At 39.4% G+C, this 19,224-nt stretch overlaps 2 protein-coding genes across 6 annotated transcripts in view; one reads left to right on the forward strand and one right to left on the reverse strand.

The window, feature by feature from the left end:
* Positions 1–282: 282 nt before the first annotated feature.
* On the reverse strand, positions 283–19,030 carry GFM2 (G elongation factor, mitochondrial 2). Of its 5 annotated transcripts, none has more exons than XM_010582812.1 (21): positions 18,948–19,030; positions 18,088–18,177; positions 17,440–17,524; positions 15,566–15,611; positions 14,460–14,557; positions 13,288–13,413; positions 12,803–12,891; positions 11,562–11,650; positions 11,258–11,318; positions 10,977–11,162; positions 8,110–8,190; positions 7,231–7,379; positions 6,564–6,704; positions 6,383–6,482; positions 5,490–5,679; positions 4,076–4,152; positions 3,449–3,587; positions 3,119–3,304; positions 1,718–1,833; positions 1,296–1,478; positions 283–828 (listed from the first exon to the last, which is right to left on the reverse strand). In XM_010582812.1, the coding sequence occupies exons 1-21, from the start codon at positions 18,993–18,995 to the stop codon at positions 700–702; spliced, it is 2,409 nt and encodes an 802-aa protein (XP_010581114.1). In that variant the 5' UTR covers positions 18,996–19,030; the 3' UTR covers positions 283–699. The 5 variants fall into 5 exon arrangements, with proteins under 5 accessions (XP_010581114.1, XP_010581115.1, XP_010581116.1 ...); XM_010582813.1 differs by having other exon boundaries at positions 18,914–18,999; XM_010582814.1 differs by lacking the exon at positions 6,564–6,704 and having other exon boundaries at positions 18,088–18,178; positions 18,949–19,030.
* Positions 18,994–19,224, forward strand: part of NSA2 (NSA2 ribosome biogenesis homolog (S. cerevisiae)) — a 4,856-nt gene continuing 4,625 nt past the window's right edge. Inside the window, exon 1 of the mRNA XM_010582870.1 lies at positions 18,994–19,099. Within this exon, the coding sequence (XP_010581172.1) occupies positions 18,994–19,099 (106 nt within the window). The remainder of the gene's footprint in view (positions 19,100–19,224) is intronic.

Consider the following 19,224-nt stretch of genomic DNA (forward strand, 5'->3'; position numbering starts at 1 on the left):
AAAAAAACCCTCCTCCCTCACCATACTCCAGGGTGGTAGGTAGGGATTGCTGTCAGGGGCAAACTCTGCATGTCTTGTATTTTTTTGCACAGATCTTACTCAATTTGCAGAAGTATCCATTCCACTTATTTGCTAAAAAGCAAACTCAGGTAGCATGAAGTCCTGAACTCTGGTTCAGATTGGTTTCTAACAATACAGGAAGTATTTCTAAGTAATACTTATGGTTGTACAGTTTAAAATGCTTATTAACCTACTATTCTTTTATTCAGCTGAAAGCAAATCAAGATAAAGACTGCCAAAACTGTAATTTCATTTATAGACATGAACTTCACAAACTTTACTTACTAAAGTAAGAAGCGGTCCTAATGGCACATTTAGGTGCACATAGCACTCATTTCTATGAAGAGAATTTGCACCACTTCTCATTGCAGATACCTGTAAGATAAGAATTTGCAAAGCAGCAAAGTGTGGTTGCATCTCTGGTTCGGCTGCTTTGCAATTACAAGGCCATGGCAGAAGAACGCAGTCTCTTGAACCTTCCCTTGGACACTTAAAAGCACAGTCTGCTCGTACAGCTGCTAATTTATCATTTACCACAACCAGTTGGTCCCAGAACGTACTGGTGTACATAAGTAGGCTCTTGAAGATATTTAACAGGGTGGATAGAAAATACCTTTACTTTTCTACAGAGTAAAGCAATCATACCAGCCCCATCCTTCTCTGAAGAAGTGCACTTTGCTCTTGACTGTTCAGGGCTTGGTAACTGGCAAGCTCCAAAGTGAAGGTTGCTGAGCCTGATGTTAGAGTACGCAAAACTGTGGAGTAGCCCTGGGCAAAATGGAGAACATATGTCACTCAGTTTAGGATACAGGAATAGAAGTTAGCACAGAAGGCTGCTTAGGTCAGAGAGAGAGAGAGAGAGAGTCAGAAGTATACTAGAACATATTAGGAAGTTAATTTTTAAATATTACTGTATTAGAAGTGCAATGCATGCATGAGTCAACCTAGTACACTTCTTAAAATACTATTCTCTAAAACCTGTTTTAGTAGTATTTACTACTTCTCTGACTTACTTACAGTTGAAAACATGCTGGTTTAACAATCTGAATCAGGTACAAAAACACTACTAGATTTGTGGGCACTTGCTTCAGACCTTCAGTAATTTAAATACAATAAAAAACATCCATTCCAAACTTACTCATCCATAACAACAAGAAAAGTGAACGGAAGCCTAATTATTTTTGCGCATATAAAGAGCAGATTTGCATTTTACCATTAATAAGATAATTGCATACCATTGTTTCTGCTAGTGGAACAGCAGCAACCACAACTCTGTTATCTTGACGACTCTGGATTTCCTGAATAGTGCCTCTCCTCTGTGCAAGGTCAGCGAGTGCTGCACTGAGATGATCTTCACTTACTGTGATTTCTATGTTCATTAGGGGCTCCAGTATTTGTATACCAGCTTTTTTCAAAGCCTGCATGGAAGGTAATGAAAGTTATGTTGACTCCCTTTTTCTTTTCCCCTCAGAAAATGGACATAAGTACTTGCATAACTCAAGCTAACACTGCTTCTCAAATTCTCTACTTCCAAAAGCTATAAAGTCCCCAGCAAGGGCATTACGCTGTCAGAGAAGAACAGATGCCGATACACATGTATTTCCCCAGTAGTATATCATGCTACTATGTTCTACGGCAGCTTACAGTTTCACTGTACCTTTTGCATGCAACGGGAGACACAGGCTGAAATCATTGTGTGGGAGGTGTCAGGATGCACTGTCAGCGATTGCACTGTCACATCTATATCCTGAACTGGGAATCCAAGCAAGGGTCCTAGGGAAGGAGAGAAAAAAAAAGAAAAAGAAAAAAAAAAGGCATATCTGTTTTTCAGAATGTTAAGACACATGCAAAAAAGTTTCAGGATTAATTTGGAGCTTCCCACTTTCCTCCTTCCCCTTCCTCCCCCTGAAGGGCGTGACTACTAGTCTTCTTCCTCATTTTGTGATTTTGTCATTACCTAGCTTTGCCAAAACAGACAAAGGAATTTAGACTCATACTTTCTTACTCTCTTTACCAAAAGCACAGATAATTTTCAGAACCAGAAGTTCCTAAGTGCGCTTGTCAACACACTGTGATCACAGCAAAGCCTGATACTAACCCACTACCAAAATTGCAGGGTTAACTCAATTCCATGAGGGATGAACCATGTCTAGTGTCCTAGGTAGGTTATCTCCCTCCAACCCAGCACTCTCAACCAGACCAAAAACTGTATTAGAATGGATGGGAGACCTGAAACACATCCGAGAAAAAACACACAGCTTTTCTTCCTACAGAGAACATAGCCAGATCTATTTATTTATTTATGTATTTTTAAAGCACTTAATGGCACGAATTCTAGGCTGGAGACAGCACAGTTCTGAAATGTCTTCGAGGAGTATGAAGAAAGCACACAGTCAAGACTCATTCCACAGCCAGAGATGAGAGGTGCTTTCCAACTCAACAAAGCAACATGAGAAAAACACCTCGTGCTGCTGCTTCTACAGTAATTCTCATTTATCAATCCACTGCCTGTTAATTTTACTGTAAGGGAGAGTTCTTCAGTCACAAATTATTAACATAAAGGACACTTTTAGTCCTTTAGAAAGCCTATACTTTGCAATTAGGTAAGGCTTATTACTGTATACTTTCATGATTTAACATATTTGAAAACCCAAAAAACCCATCAGTAACTCTAACAGAAGCGTGGTATGTACATGTTGGCCTCTGAAACCACTTCTGTCACACCACTGTGGTTTACATGTTGTCATCACGTAAATGCCTTATCTCTTATACCAGATTAAAAAAACAAACCAAAAGAACCCCAAGCTCACTGTTGAGTGACTGAGAAGAAATCAGCCCTAAAACCAAAGGCATGCTGACTTCCATTCCTGGCACAGGGAAAGGAGTGTTTGGCAATTTTTGTAGTCAAGAACATTTCAGAATTTTCCTTTGCATCTAATGTTAATACGTACTATCTTCCAGTTTTCAAGCTACCAAGCAGTTTTTCCTCCTAGAAAAATACTACATTGCTTCTTACAGAAATGTTAGACCAGTACAGCTGTCATAGCACTTCATTTACCTTGAATGCATGAATTGGTGATTCCATTTTCTATAGCTCCTTGGAGTTCTTGGGGTAGCGCTTCAATGACACTCGCAGCGTACTCGATGACGGGTTTTGTCGTTGCTCTCTCCCCTAACCTGGGCCTCACCTCTAACTCTGCAGTTACAAAGTGTCGTTTATCTCCTACTGTTTTGTCCAATGTATCTGCAGGGGGAAAAAAAGGCGAAACAACCAGTTGGAAAAAAACCTAATACACAAAATTGATCTGAAAGTAACTCAGTAGATCATTTAAAGTAAATCAAGTTGCAAAACCAGAAACAAGATGTTCCTTCTATTCGCTCATTTTACCTGTAGATTGGGCAGCATTTAGGATGGTTTCTCTGTATGCTATTTGAAGAGGTCCCAAATAAGTTTCAATTCCATATTCACGTTTGATTCGGTCATGAATGATCTCTATGTGTAGTTCTCCCATGCCACAAAGAATAGTCTAGTAGGAGAAGAGTTAAGAGAGAAGAGGAAAAAAATGCAGAACTCAGATTTCAATACAAACTGCTTAAGCAAGGGCTTGCATGCTCTTAATAGTCTCTTAGAAATATTTCAAATTCAAAGGAGCCTAGAGAGAAAACTGCTTTAGGTCATCTGACACAAACACCGGGGGGGTAATTACCTCTACTGTGACCACTATAAAAAAAGTCATCTTACATTATCTTGAAGACTGTGTAATTAAAACTTAAAATACAGAACTGTCAAAAACATGCAGAGCACAGGATGACTTCCTCTACTCTGTAAAGCACAAGTGCACAAGGCTTCATTTTAGTTTGATGCACAGAACTTTGTACATCTATGATATGAACATTTAGAGGGTCCTTTTTATTCAAGAAAATCTCAATATGTAAATGACCTAACTGAAGGGTGGTCCTGACAATTCTAAAATAGAGCTTGGTTATAAGGTAAGCAATAGAAGATTCATCTTACTTGTCCTGTGTCAGGATCTAGCTTCACTTTTAAACTTGGATCTTCACGCTGAAGGCAGTTCAATGCATTATCCAATTCTGTACATAAATATCAAATATTATATCTAAAGAGACTTCAGTAATTTGAGAATCACTGAGAAAGTCTAACATTATTTTCCTCATAAGGCCAAATCTTACTCTCAGAAGGAATCAAAAGGACCTTAGAGAAGCACAGATTTTGGCAAAGTAAGCTCAAATTACAAGCAACTTGCAACTTCAGATTGTCTCCAACAAATTAACTGCACGCTATAGAGTGCTTATTTAATTATTAAAAATACCATTTTCAGAGTGGTACTTTGTACTCGTATGAAGACATAATAGAAACTGTAAGTGCTTCATCAAGTTGGTAAAAAGTACTGCTCCCTTTTTACAGGTAAGAACAAATTCTCAACTAACTCTTACATGATTTACCTAAGTATTTCAAAATGAGTTGAACATGAAAAAGTTCAAATGCAAATTATTTTTTTCTGATTCCTCATTAACTACTGAGGAAAGCAGTTGCAGGAAAGCAGCTGCAGAATGATTAACTCACAGCTGAGATTGCATTTATCTCCCTTGCAGTCTTTGGGAAAAAAAAACAAAACAAAAACAAACAAAAAAACCACAAAACAAAACATCCAAACTCCCCCAAAACAGGAACTCCTTACAACCCAGTGGCTCAGCCTGCAGACATGTTGCTCCAAATCTGCATTTTACCTTGCTCCTCCATTCCATCATACTACACTGGTACTTACCCTTCCTCCTCTTCACCCCCAACCAAGCTCAGCTTTGTTCGAATGAAGATACAGAGTTTAAAGTACCTATTTCCAAAAAGAGTCAAATAACCAAGTTCTCTGGTACAGATTCTAGGGAAAGGCAGTAAGATTACAGGTCATACTGCATAGGTGAACCTTAACTAGACACACAGAAGTCTTGGTAAGCAAAGACTTTACACATAGAGTAAAAATGTGAGTGCTGACTGAAAAAAAAACCCACCATGTTTCAAGATTATTTGTACTCAGGATACTATGTACAGCACACCAGCGTGACTGCAGCAAAATTAAGCATGGCAGTAGAAAATGAAAGTGCTTCCGTCTCTTCTTTCAAAATGAAGAACCACTACTTTTCTAGACACAAAAACTAGAAAAGTACTAGTACTGCTTGATGTAGTAATAGCAGAGGATACTGACAACCATAATCTAAAATATATCATCTGTGCAAAACACCACAAGGGGCCTTACTAGATCACTGGACTAATGAATTTGTGCAACTCACTCATGCAACCAGGTGTGCATGGATTAGGGATGAGCATTGTTCCTTACAGATGAGAATATGGTTATGCTTAAAGATCTCAATTGTAGAATATCTGATCATATTCTCAGGTAGCTACACTGTACCTTGTTGTTTGGCCACTGAAGGAGGTTCAATTGTACAGAAGAAGACAGGGTCAGGGATCTCAACACCTGCCAGCAGAAGGCTCTCTACGTCACTGGTAGACCTCTTCTCTCCCCCAGCATCCCTTCCAGCTCGGCGTGCTGCAGCTACTGCTGAAGCCTTTGATGACACTATGGTATCTCCAGTGGCACTCTATAGATGAACACCCAGTGACCCACAAGACACAGGAGGGGGAGAGGAGGGGATAGGGAAAAAAAACCCAAAACCAAACCAAACACCAAAAACCAAAAACCACAAACCCTGACCATTTCTCTTCCTCAAAACTACTTGTGATAAATGCCACTTATTTACTTATTCATAGACAATCACTCTAAGTTCTCTCTTGAAATAACTAAAATGATCTGGAAGAGGAAAAATTGTGCTTAAATTTAGACTAACATTTCTTTGTCCAGTTCACTGCATTTTAAATCTAACTTACCAGTCAAGATATAAAGCCACAAAGAACAGTATTGGTAAATGAAAATTTGCTTATGCTTGCAAAAGTTGGTTACATTTTAGAAAATCTGTGCAAATGAGACCTATGCAGCCGGTTCAGACAATAAAACACTGAATTAGTAAACTAATAGAAAGAAGCAAGCATGAAACAAACTTACTTCAATTTAAGTTAAGCTGTTGCTTTTAGGTAACATTTAGAACATGCTCTCCTTCCCCACAGGAGGTCCCTACATGGCATTGCACTGTATTTTAAGAGTTACAATATAAATACAAGCTCAGAACCCTACTAAAATACACCTTCAGCTTTCAGTCCTTTCCATGTAATCAGCACTGTATCTGCCAGGTCAAGAAAGCACATTAGTGAAACAAGCTCTCTTACAGAATCAGTGTTTTCCATTACCTGTTTTAACCCAACAGTAAGGGCAATGTTGCCAGGCATTAGTGACGGTATTTCAATTTGCTGATCAGCAAAAGGCAGGAGCAGCCGGCTCATCCTTTCCCTGAAAATGAAATTCTTGAATTACTCAGGACTTTAACAGACATTCCAGTGCTACACTAAACCACACATCTATCTTACTCACGTGCAACTTTTGTTAATATTATATACAGCTGATTGAGGTTTCAGTGAACCTGAGTAAACACGAACAAAAACTAGTGGGCCACGACATTTATCATGGAGAACTTTAAATGCTAGGGCACACAGGTCATCCTTGTACCATTGTCTACAAAATAAAAAGCACAACAAAAAGCACACTTGTAGGATTAATCCACTCAAACTCACATTTAACTAAATTTCCACTCATTTAAGAAGCAATATGTTTCTTACTGTAATACTAATAGAGGCAGATTTTTAAAAATCATCACTTATACCAAAAAATATTAACCTAAGCAGTTTCAGCTCCAGTAGGGTACGTAAGATGTCATGTGACTCAGCCAATACTAAAGATGATCCCTAGACCCCAATTTTGTAAAATGGCAATATCCTGAGATTAAAAACAGACTTCAGAACTCTAAGCTGCAAGTCTGACAACTGCAGATAAATGCACACAATTCCAGTTGCACTGACCAAAGCACGTTCAGTAGTCAAGTGTATTTTTATGTCTGCACATCTTTACTGTTATTTAACACCTAAAAACAATAAACATTTTTAAAGATATGAATGCTTTGTTGATGTTTTTCATTTTCTCCTTTTATGCTTTCCTATTTAGTTTTCCTTTTTCCTGACCCTCCTTTCCTCCTTGTACTTACAGGAACTCATATGAACGCTCATTAGGTGCAGGCAAGTACATAGTAATAGCATCCAGCAATGGCTGCACTCCTTTGTTCTTCAGTGCACTGCCACAGAGCACAGGCACCGCTTTCCGAGCTAGCGTGATTCTGCGGATAGCAGACCGTAACTACAAAAAATAATTATTTTCTGTTAACATGTGAACTACAGTTTAGCCTTAAATTGCATTCCAGCTATCAACTATTGCTAACAAATCCCCCAAAGTTAAGAAGTATGTTTTCAAATATAACATTACTCATCCAAACTCCTTTCACTGCTTTTAACGAGCTTCAAACTATAAACCCAAATATTCAGATGCTAAAACAGAAGACTCTGCTTTGAAGACTTCTAAACATTTCATGCAGATCTGCAGCTGTTCTTGTTCTTCTTCTAACAGCCCTTTTAATTCAGAACGTTGTACCTCACCACTTTAAACATGCAGTATCTGAAGATTCAACCAATCCACAGCAGTTGAGATGCTACTTTTGTTAGTAAGAATCAGCAGCTCAGAAAGAAACTGTACTGATTCTACCTGGAAATAACATTCACCTTCCCCTAAACACTTTCACAGCAGCCTAACTTTAAAAAACCCAACCTTCCTGAACAAAGGTACCCTACCTGTAAAATTGTGCCTACCATGTCTGAGAATCATAGTTAGTGCATTATCATGTAAAATTCGCACTAAGTAGAATATACTTTGTCTTAAATTCACTACAAAAGCTGGTGTGATTTTTTTGTTGTTGATAAAAAATGCACATCTGCAAAATCATAATTTGCATATGCCAAAGGAAGAAAAACCTAGCCCTTCAGAATAACAACTAGTAAAAACTTGTCTATAAATAATGAAATGTAAAATTTACCTTGTCAGCTGGTATTAAATCAAAATTTTCACTATATTCTCCTAGAACCAGTTCAGCAAATTCATCATCCAGATCTGCAACCTTCAACAGAATAGTTCTTATTTGGCATATAGCAGTTTCACAGATAAGTCACGAATCTTAGTTATTTAGGACATATAGCTAAACAGAGCAGGAACAAAGCCTTTAAAGACATCAGAGATCATAAACTCAAGCCACAGAAAATTAGGGAAATGAAGGTTTCAACAAAGGATGGGGGGGGGGGGAGAAATCAACTCATAAAGTTGCTGACAGGCAGAACATCAGTGGGAGACAGAATTCTTGTACTTCTCCCTGAAACTGAAAAAGCCTGCAGCTGAACAGTGACAGCCATGAAGGGTATAACTGAATGTATTTCAGATCTGCAAACAAGGCAATGTCTGAAACAAGCACCAAGTAACCTTTGCGAGCCAACAGATACGCACAGCTGGAAGAAACAGTCAAGCCTTCAGGGCATTTTGACCTTCTTCAGGGCAAAGGCTTGGAGGTCCAAGAACTCATCTGTGTTTTTAAACTGTACCACTTAGCTTGATAAATAAATTAACTACTCTTTTAACCTCCTCTCATACACACCTTGCACTGTCATAGACTCGGGACACCCTAAGTGCAGGAAGGCACTTTGCCCCCTCTAGTGGCTACGACAGCAATTGACCAAATACTGAAATGAATCACTGATAAGCAATTAGAAGTCTAACCAAGCTAATAATGAGAGATAAAGGAAAGCGTTCATTTAATTAAGTGAAAGAAAAGTGTGCAAGATGGCTGGTATTAGAACTACTAAATTTTACAGTGTTGCTGATAAGAACTATTAATAGGATAGAAAGCTACTGGTCCACCCCTTCCTTCTTCAGCAAGGGCCCAGAAACCAGAGGAAAAACCCAAAACTGTTCTTACAAAGTTTTCTATCTGACAACACCTTTCTTAAGATAAGAGGCTGAGGAAGAACATCCCCATTTAAAACCTGGAAATTTGAAAACCAGACTGTGTATACATTATACTGAACTCAGAGCAATATAAAACGGATCTCTCCGATTCTGATGTTTCAAAGGAAACTGAAAGCCTAGCATCATGTGTTCATGCACGCACACAATGTTATTCAAAGTTGTATGGAGGGCAGCGCTTCCAGCAAAATAGATCGATATCCAAGATAAACGTAGTTGTTAACCTCCCATATTTTTGCTTACAGAAGTAGGCATTCAAATGTAATCACTACTACACTTCTAAGTTGTATAAAAGCAAATAGAACGTAAAAAAAAAAATCCAACTTTTTACTTGCAGAGAAGACTTACTTGGAGTCTCTCAAGTACAACCAACTCTTCCAATATAATTATATAAATCACACAAAATAATGTGGGATCTTAAAATGCCAGCTGAGGGGAGAAGAAAAACACTTTGGACAAACTATTTCAAATGTTCGCACTGCTCAACAGGCAAATTGTTCTTTCACTTCCATTAATTCTTCCATTCTTCACCCCTTCTGAGCTGTCAACCATGCAAAACCTGGTATCAGGTAGACCAAGTTTCTATTACCTTTCTTAGCTTCACAGTATGACAATTTATGTTAAAGAAGTACTTATACTGTTCTTTTCTCATCTCTCCCACAGACTTTTTGGACAGATCTGGAACAACATTTATGGTGGAATTCAGCTACCCCTAACACAGTATTTAGTACCATTTTGACCACCCTGCAACATCCTATCCAGCTTCTAGCTGCCACTCCAGAAGGGTATGGATATCCTGCAGGTTCTGGGTCATTACATCTGCCAGGCCTTATGTGAATGTCCCAAGTATCTTTTGGCATCTAAGACAGTACAAGATGCCATGTTAGCCAACTGAATGATAAATTTAGCATCTGCTTTCTTCAGTTCCCTATTTATAAAGCAGGGAGTATTTTCCGTTTTATGCACGCACTGTACAGCTAGGGAGTCCAACTCTCTGTTCAGCATGTTTTGCCATCACATATTAACACTTCCAATATCCATTAAGCATCTTTGACAGATAGATAGGAAGTGAAGGAAATTTGAAATTGGTTCAGTAAGGACAAATGCAGAATCTTGCACCTGGGACAGAACCAATTCATGCGCTGATACAGAGTGGGTATCAACTAGTTAGGAAACAGCTCTGCAGAAGTCAACCAGAGGGCCCTGCTGGACAAGAAAGCATGAGTCAGCAGCATCCCCTTCCAGCGACAAAGGCTATCTGCATACTGGGCTGCATCAGCAAGAGCATAGCCAGTGGATCAGGGCAAGTGGTCAGTACCCTCTACCCTGCACTTGTGAAGCTGCATCTAAAACGCTGTCTGCTTTTAGGTTCCCCAGCACAAAAGAGACTGACCAACTGTGGGAAGTCCAGCTGAAAATGACTAAGGTGGTTGGAGTGCAGCTGGAGGCCCAGAGAGATGGGTTTGTCTAACTTGGAGAGACTAAGGCAGGATGCAAATGCTGTCTCCTACTACTTGAAATGGTAGTGGTGGTGGGCCTGCTTCAGGGAAAATAGAGCTAGACTCTCCTCAGAGGTACACAAGGACAGGACAAGCAGCGCCTTTTTAGGTTGCAACATTGTAAATTCCCATTGGACAAAAAGAAGTGATGTTTCACTACAAAGATGATCAAGCACTGTGACAGGCTGCCTAAACAGACTGTAATCACCAGCCTTAGGAGACCTGAAAACTCAACTGAACAAAGCCTGAGCAACCTTATCTAATGCTGAAGTTAGCCCTGCTTTGAGCAGATCACTGGACCAGACACCTCCAGAGGTCCCTTTCAGCCTATTTTTTCTACTGTTCTAAATAATGGGTTTAAATATATTATGTATTTACTTTAGAACTTTACTTGTTCTATTAAGGTATTTCTGGCATCCTGGACTTCTTGGAACAGGTTGGAATCATCAGCCTCCCGCAGCAGCTTTTGCTCAAAATTTTTCCCATCATCCAAATCAGAAGTAGGTTTCCAAATTATTTGTTCCTTAGTCACAACATCAACCAGTCCTCTGAAGGTCTTGGCTTCCCCAATGGGGAACTGCAAATAAAGTAGGGATTTTAGACAGCCGCAAAAAATTAAGAAAGGAGTTCCATTCAAAAGAAAGCAAATAAACATTTAATTTCTAAGCTTACCTGTAAAAGCAAAGGTTTTGTCTTCAACTTTTGTTTGATACTCTCAACAGCATATGTAAAACTATATTAAAACAACAGATACTAAGTTACACAAAACTTAATGATATAGTAAAATAGGTTTAACATTCCTTATTTACTGACTACTCCTAAAATTACACAAAAATATGCATCTGTATAATCAAAGACCTATATAGTAAGTATTAACATAATTGGCTTGCTCTATGCTTAATGGAAAAACTTTAACTTGATTAGATACATTCTCTTAAGAGGTTTTTAGCAATGATTAAAATAACTGTCTAAATACCTTGCCCTGTTTTTGTCCATCTTGTTCAAAAAGCAAATTCGTGGTATCTGATGTTTGTCCGCTTGTCTCCACACTGTCAGAGTTTGGGCCTAAAGCAAAAGACAAAACGGAAACATTAGTGTCCATAGCTGAACTATACACTTCCGAATTCTGATGAGGGACCGAGTTCAGAGTACAGAAAGGAACTATGCTGAATGCGTTGCAACAATCCTGTTATCTAGCAGTACAGATGAACTCCAAAAGCAACTTTGTCTCTTCTCCCAGCTGTTGCCATTCACTGTCCTTCACTAAGGGCACATAGGCATACAGGCAAGGGAACATGGAGAGAAACTAAGCATTACACGGGATATATATGGAAAAAACTCTGTAATGTAGAGACTTAAGACTTCATTGCCGAGATACTTAAGCACACACAGGCAAGCATTTCTGTGGCTACACATACAACACTAAAAACTACTGTGGTTTTGCTAGTAATTTGTGTACTGCTGAGCCATTTATGATACACAGTTTTATTTGAAAGTTAGAACAGGTATATATGACAATCAGTTCAGATTCAGAAATAGTCTCTTACCAATACATGGAAATAATGCAAGAATTTCCTACAGTTTCAGAAAAAAAACCCCACAAGCAGATCTAATTGTTTGGGGTTTGGGGGTGGGGGCTCTTATTCAGTTCAGGTTCATATATGATGGCTCCTAAAAGCTTTTCAATAGCAAGTCAAGAAGGTAGGTCCCATGTAACAGTGATTTCACAATGTGTAACTTCTCTACAGGATTGAACTGCTCAAACATCTCATGCTATAAAGTCAAACTCCAGCCTGCCTCCACCTTTTCTTGACTATGCCCCAAAGGGCATGTTAAATAGGCCATTGGGGACAGAGAAAATTACTCATTTTCTACATGAAAACTGAAAATGAGAAATGAACAGATATTCATTTCTTTCCACTGGTGGAGCTAGCCAGAAGCATTCACCTCAATCAACATTTGTAAAGGACAGCAAAAAAACCCCCCCCCCCCCCCGACTTCAATGGGAATCCCACTTATTTCCCCCTTATTACCATGGAAATTCCTGTATACTAACAGCACTTGAAATTAAATACTCAGCTTCCTGAAGCTGAATTTTTATCAAAGCATCAAAAGAGATAATACAGAGCAACATCTCTGTACTATCATTATTATTATTATTTCAGTCTGATTTAACTTGTTAGAAAAAAAAATTAAAAATCTATCAGTTCTTTTTACCTCAACACCAGCTGCAGCGTCAAACACCGCTACAGCTCCATCCAGGACTCTCAAGCAACGCTCAACTTCCACTGTAAAGTCCACATGACCTAAAAAACAATCTTCCTTTTATACCATCATAAATCAAACACGCAACATCAACAGGTCATTACAATTTTTTTTTTTTTTAAATGTCAGAACAACCCTGTCTTCACTTGCAGAGAAATAAAACCATCAGTCCTTGAAACACATAAGATTGTTACATTACAATCCCAGAACTGAGAGCAATTTAGTGTGGAAATGTGTGAGGTCACTTTAAACAAGCTAGATTAGGCACCAGCAAACAATAATGAGGCAAAGCTGAACAGAGGTCAGTATAGGCCTTTTTACTGCCACAAATAAACCAATTAAATAGCACATTGTATTTAAAACTAAGACTTAGGTTCTACAACACTCCACCTCATCTACTCTCCCCTAATAATGAGAGTACTGCTAAAGTGTAGTACCTGGGGTGTCAATCAGATTGATTCTGTAGTCCTTCCAGTCAAATGTAACAGCAGCAGACTGAATGGTAATACCACGTTCTCGCTCCTGTACCATAAAATCTGTCACTGTGTCCCCATCATCAACATCTGTGAATAGGAAGCAGGATTACAGATGGGTAGATAAATAATTCAAAAGCTGAAATTGTCTTTGAATACAGATGCTGAGAGAGATTTGGAAATACTGTCCCTTTTGTATATGTATAAGCTATGAAAACTAGCCTTTTTCATAAAATGATAATGTCAGCTAATTTAACCAGGCTCCCTTTCCAGAGAACAAATGCTCTGTAAGTCAAAGACAAGCAACTCCAACAACCTTTTTGTTGTTCTTAATCCTAGTAACACCATGAGAAACTTGAAAACTAAAGCAAAGTCCAAAATCACGAACAAACTACAGTTTTAAGAAACCTCGCTGCATTCATTGTATGGAATGTGACATTTTAAAATTCAGTAATTAAAAGATAATTAGTTAAAGTTAAAAAAAAAAAAAAACAACAACAAAACCCCCAAAAGATAAGTAAGAGGTTGGGTTTTGCATGGGGTTTTTTTTATTTTTAATAAAAAGAGAAGCAGGCTACCAAGTTTTTAAACAAGCAGGCTACCATGTTCAACTGCTCCACAAGCCCAGCACCTTCTACCATTCCCGTACACAGTAGAGAACAGGGAACTAAATTTAAAAGGTCAAAAGGTAGCACAAATGCAGGCTGCTGTGACCCTTTCAATCTTGAAGAATTCTATGAGAGTTGTTGATGCAAGGAATTCTTCCTGTGCTATGGCTTTCAAAAGAAATAGTAACTTTTTGTTAATCTGGTTTCTTTACAGGTCAAAAGAGAACTGAAGAAATAGCTTTACCAAACAGCCAATGAGCAACAAGTAAAACAAGGAGAACCTCTAATTAAGTGTTAAGCAAATCAATGCACTAAAAGTAAAAGGAAAATATGAACCTATGATTACTCAAAGTACAACTGCGTTAGAACATAATGGAATGTGCATTAAAATTTCATTATACTGCAGCACAACTTTGGAACAACTGGCTTCTGTGCTAAGTATTCCACCAGCAACCTCTAAATGCATTGCACGTTATTGTACACTATTAAATCTCTCAAACCTACTGAAATACAAAAAGTATTTCTAACCTCCAAGTGTTCTTATGTATCCAGAATAATACAGCATTCTCTCCGTTGTCGTAGTCTTCCCTGCATCAATGTGGGCCATAATGCCAATGTTTCGGATTCTGCATAATGTGAAAACATTGCTTTTACTGCGGTCATTTTTTTTATTCAGTGATATTGTTACTTGTATAAACAATTAATATTCACTGAGAATAGCATAGCAGATGAATAACATTCTTCCTGTGTTGCATATCTGATACAGCGTACATTCTGGTACTGAAGTACGTTAGTATTGAAATGGTGGATTTTCTTCAGGTCAGTAGTACTCAAGAGTTTTGGAACAGGTTTCCATGCTTCACTTCAGGGGAAGGCCACTTCTTGGCCTCATCCTCACCCATCTGCCCTCCCCACAGACAGAAGCAGCCCCTCCACCCTCTCGTCCACCCCAATCCCTAACTCCTGGTGCCTGAAACAATCCATTGCATATATACCCTTTATGCCCCAAATATAACACCCAAGTTCCCACGAAGTTTTCTTGATTCTGTTCAGCCAAGTCTTCCACTCTGAAGTGCCTCGCCAGTAGCTTCCAAAACTGCTTCACTAGCTCTGCACATCACAGGCTTGCGATCAGCTCCCATTTCACCATTAATGCTAGCTGAATTTGCCCTCAGGACAGAAGCAGTCTTCCAAGGGAACTTAACCCTGAAGCCGTTTCTTAGCACCTGAGCCCCTAATTACCTTGCCCTCCTTACTAAGGCCCTCACTTAACACCGCTGAGTACTCCCACTAACACAAAGTATACAGCCCTGCCCACAGCAGTGGTCTAGCTGCCAAGACATCCCTTCCACCTTGTTCAGCTCCCAGAAACCACCACGGATTCAGAGCTTCCCAAAGTGTCCAGTTTTGGTTCTGATGATGTAAACAAGAGACAGTCCAAGACCTCTCCAACACCAACAACCATTCTATATTGAAATGTCAGAAGGGTAAAAGTAAAGTAAAAGTACTAACTTTAATTTAGAACATGCACATGAACTATACATGTGATGGGCATAGCAACAACCCATGACTTTTTATCACATCAATTGCTCTGACTGCTAGTTGCATCTGAAAAATAAGCTAGCATGACATACCTGGATATATGAGGATTAATGACAGAACGCAGAGACTTAACATCCCCTGGAGACAAACAAAACAAAACAACAATTTGTAAGACTGATCCCAATGTAGAAATGATGGATTTTAACAAAATTAAATATATTTAAGAAAACTCCTAAAAAACTTATGAAAAAAAGATTCAGAGCCACAACCCATGACAATCTGTAATCTCCACCACTTCAAATTTCTAAAGATATGTACTTAATTGTCAGTAAATCTCTCTCTCAAAAAAGAGAAACTCTTCAAAACGGCTGTAATTTAGAAACAATAGGAAAAAGTCAACACAGAAAAGTATCATCAGCACAGTAAAATCTTACTTTGCAGAAGCAATAACAAAACATGCCACAGTTCAGGACAACTGTAATGCTGACATTCATCTGAACTGGCTATTAGATAACAAATTTCAAAAGTCATTTTTCCTTTAAATGCTGAAGCTAGACAGCATAATTCTCAGGGAGAAAACATAAACTAACCTAGGTTAAGAAAACATGGGACTGAGGAGTTTTAAACACGTATTTTCTTGAAAGATATTTCCTCTCTCACACCCTATTTAGTTGGAAAATAAGCTACCAAGCCAAATTTTTATAGAACTAATCCATAATTCAGTTACTTAAGCTATTTAAGTTGCGTTTCAGGAACTCACTTTCCTAGCACTTTAGTTTATCTTTCATAGGCCAAACAGAATTCAACAATATTTAAATTAACATTCCTTCACCATCTACAGATCATCCCTCTTACCAGAGAGACATTAAAGAGGCATCTTATAGGTTAACATCCTGATGAGAAGACTGATCTTAGGAGAAGCAAGGGAGCAGGCTGGAAATTCACCAAGACCCACACGACCACCCCTCCCCTCCCCCAAATAAACACTCCAATCAACACTGCCTTTTTCCCTCCAGTTTCTAAAATAACCCACGAAATAACACATTGATAAGTTTGAGATCTCTTGCTTGTCTAAGTCACGGTATCTTCCTGTGTATGGAATAAAGCTGTGCCTCCATGTGACACACTCAAGTATTCAGCACAGAAAAAACAGGGATAAATACAGTAGACAGCAAGGACATTGCATAGACAACTACATAGAAACAGTAATACGTAGCAACAGAGATTGTGCTGACATTAGCAATTAAGAGTAAGTCGTCTTCTCATGTAGATGACTGCAGGTTAAAGACTTTTGTGAAGATACACAGTGATGAATCCGTTAACAATTTTTTTTTTAAAAAGAAGTTGGTTACCCACCAGCTGCCAATATTTTTTTCCCGTCTCCATCCTGATGTAGAAAAAGCGTCCCTGACTGCCAACACTACCTTATATCAGTCGGTTTCCATTCAATCTCAGTGTAGCTACTCAAAAAACCAGCAAAAATTGCCTTTAACTGAAATTTTGTTTTCTATGCATCTTATTCTTTTTACTCTCTTTTATCCTGAGTCTACAAAGAAAATAAACTAATGATAACTTAAAACTTCTATTTAATCAGATTCCTGTCTTTCCCCCCTTGTCCAACATGGTGGCTATCATCAGTTAGTTGATAACCAGTGAATACTTCAGGCAACTGGACAGAGGTTCCAGCACACTTCACAACTGATCTGACTCCTTATAGATCTGTAACTTTCCTTTTTCTTATTTTCTAAAGGCTTTATACAATACACTTACTGAGAAAAGAGCAGCAATACAAAACACTTCTTTTCAGTCCTTGAACCTTTTAACTGCGCTGTTAAAGCTCTGTGCGCTTCATACACCAAATTCTATAAATAATGACCAAAAGAATACAATAAAACACAACTTAGAAAGCATTCTTACTCATTTTTAGAGTAATCCTTACTACTAAGAGAATAATTTAATCTTATACCTGGTGGAGAACTGTAGTTTCTGAGACTGCAGTTTTGCTCTGTCACACTTATGACTCTCATTTTTGTCTTCCTGAAATACACATGCTAAAAAGGAAAAAAAAAAGCCTCATATGGAATATTAATCATTATAAGCAATCACTTTGTAGCTACATTTTTGCCAGTTCTAGAAAACTAAACTAAAAAAATATCTAGAGGAACTGATACTGTTGTTAGGTATTTATATAAGCTCAAAATACCAGCTATGTGGAAGCAGAAGCATGAAGATGGTAGCACCGAGGTTTAAACCAAGTCCAATCCCAATATTATTTGGGAAGCCCATTAAAAATTCATGATAGCATCAAAACATGTTGGCTGTAGCCACAGTATTTTAAATACTTCTAATTATTTGTGTAAATAATATAAATTTAACAATGACAAGTGTTAGGTAATCAAAATCACTGATAACTAAAAAAGTTTACAGAAAAACTACAAATTCAACTTCCACATTCTGACTTATGTGAAGTCCAATTCCAACATGAAATTACGCGTTCCGTTTGGATACCATTTTTTAAAGGAAAGACAAAAAAAAAAAAAAAAAGGTTTGCTGGAGTAACCGGAGTATTTCTTTTGCTCACAGAGGAAGTATCAAAATTTGGGAAGAAGTTTACCTCATTGCACAAACTCGATGACTTCAGTGCGTTCACTGAAAATTTCCTCGTAATTCTTAACATTGTAGCTCCCATCTCTAAAACTGTTCCCTGCCAAGATAAGTAAACCAAACATTTATGACAGGAAATGGGTAACGATATGACTTGCGCGCAAATCAATCATGAAACTTAACTGCTTTTCAAGTTAGGTCAAGTTACGATTTTCCAGGTTACTGCTTTGCAGGTTAAATCGGTGTCAGATCTGTAAAAGTAATGCTATTAAGCCTTAAAAATGCAGCATAACTGCATGCCCGCAAACACTAAATAGATTTCTCAAAGAAATTTGCAAATCGCAAAGCAGAAAAATTAACATCAGAGCTCACACTCACGCTCAGGTAAGCTCTAGAGTGCCGACTACTGACCAGTGAAGCACAAATAACTCTCCTGATTTTGAAGGAGGAAAGGGCGCAGGAAGAGCATGTATTTGGGACAGAAATAACAGAACGCGTTAAACACGACGAGTTGTTCAGCATCACCAAAACCACTGCGACACAAAGCCCAAGGGCAGAGGCTCCAGAAGCATTGCTAGCTGGCTGCTGCTTATTTAAGGCGACAGCAATATCCCGCTCCGGCGGTTCGGCGCTTCGGGGTAGGGTTTCCCCGTGAAGGGAAGGAGGCTTGCCTGCCGGCCCGCTCCCACCGCCTCGTCTCAGGAGCCACAGGCCCGTCTCCCAGAGCCGCCGCTGCCCTTCGCGGAGCAGGACGGCGGCGGTGCCCTCAGGCTGTCCCGTTAGAAGCCGCCCAGCCGGGCCCACACCGCCGCTGCCCTCCCTGCCGTGTTACGCACCGCTGGCACGCTACCCCGCCGGCCCCCGCCTTAGCCCCTCTCTCTCCAGAGGAAGAGCTCTAACAAGGCCAAGCCTGGGCATGCGGGCCGGCCGCGGCCCCGGCCCCCGCCGGGACAGCCGCCATTCCACCGGAAGGCGCGTTCGCGCTTCCTCTCCCCGCCGGCCCCATCACCTCACCGCCCCGGGTTCCGCCCCGCGTTCCGCCCCGACGGACCCAGGCGGCAAAAAGCGCTGCTCCGGCCTCACCCCGCTCCGCGTCCCCTTCCCGGCCCCGCCAAGGCGGGCGAGCAGCTTTTCGGGGGACGCGGAC

The sequence above is a fragment of the Haliaeetus leucocephalus genome, unplaced genomic scaffold (assembly GCF_000737465.1).
Source record: "Haliaeetus leucocephalus isolate CR32 unplaced genomic scaffold, Haliaeetus_leucocephalus-4.0 Scaffold849, whole genome shotgun sequence".
NCBI classification, from domain to species: domain Eukaryota; kingdom Metazoa; phylum Chordata; class Aves; order Accipitriformes; family Accipitridae; genus Haliaeetus; species Haliaeetus leucocephalus.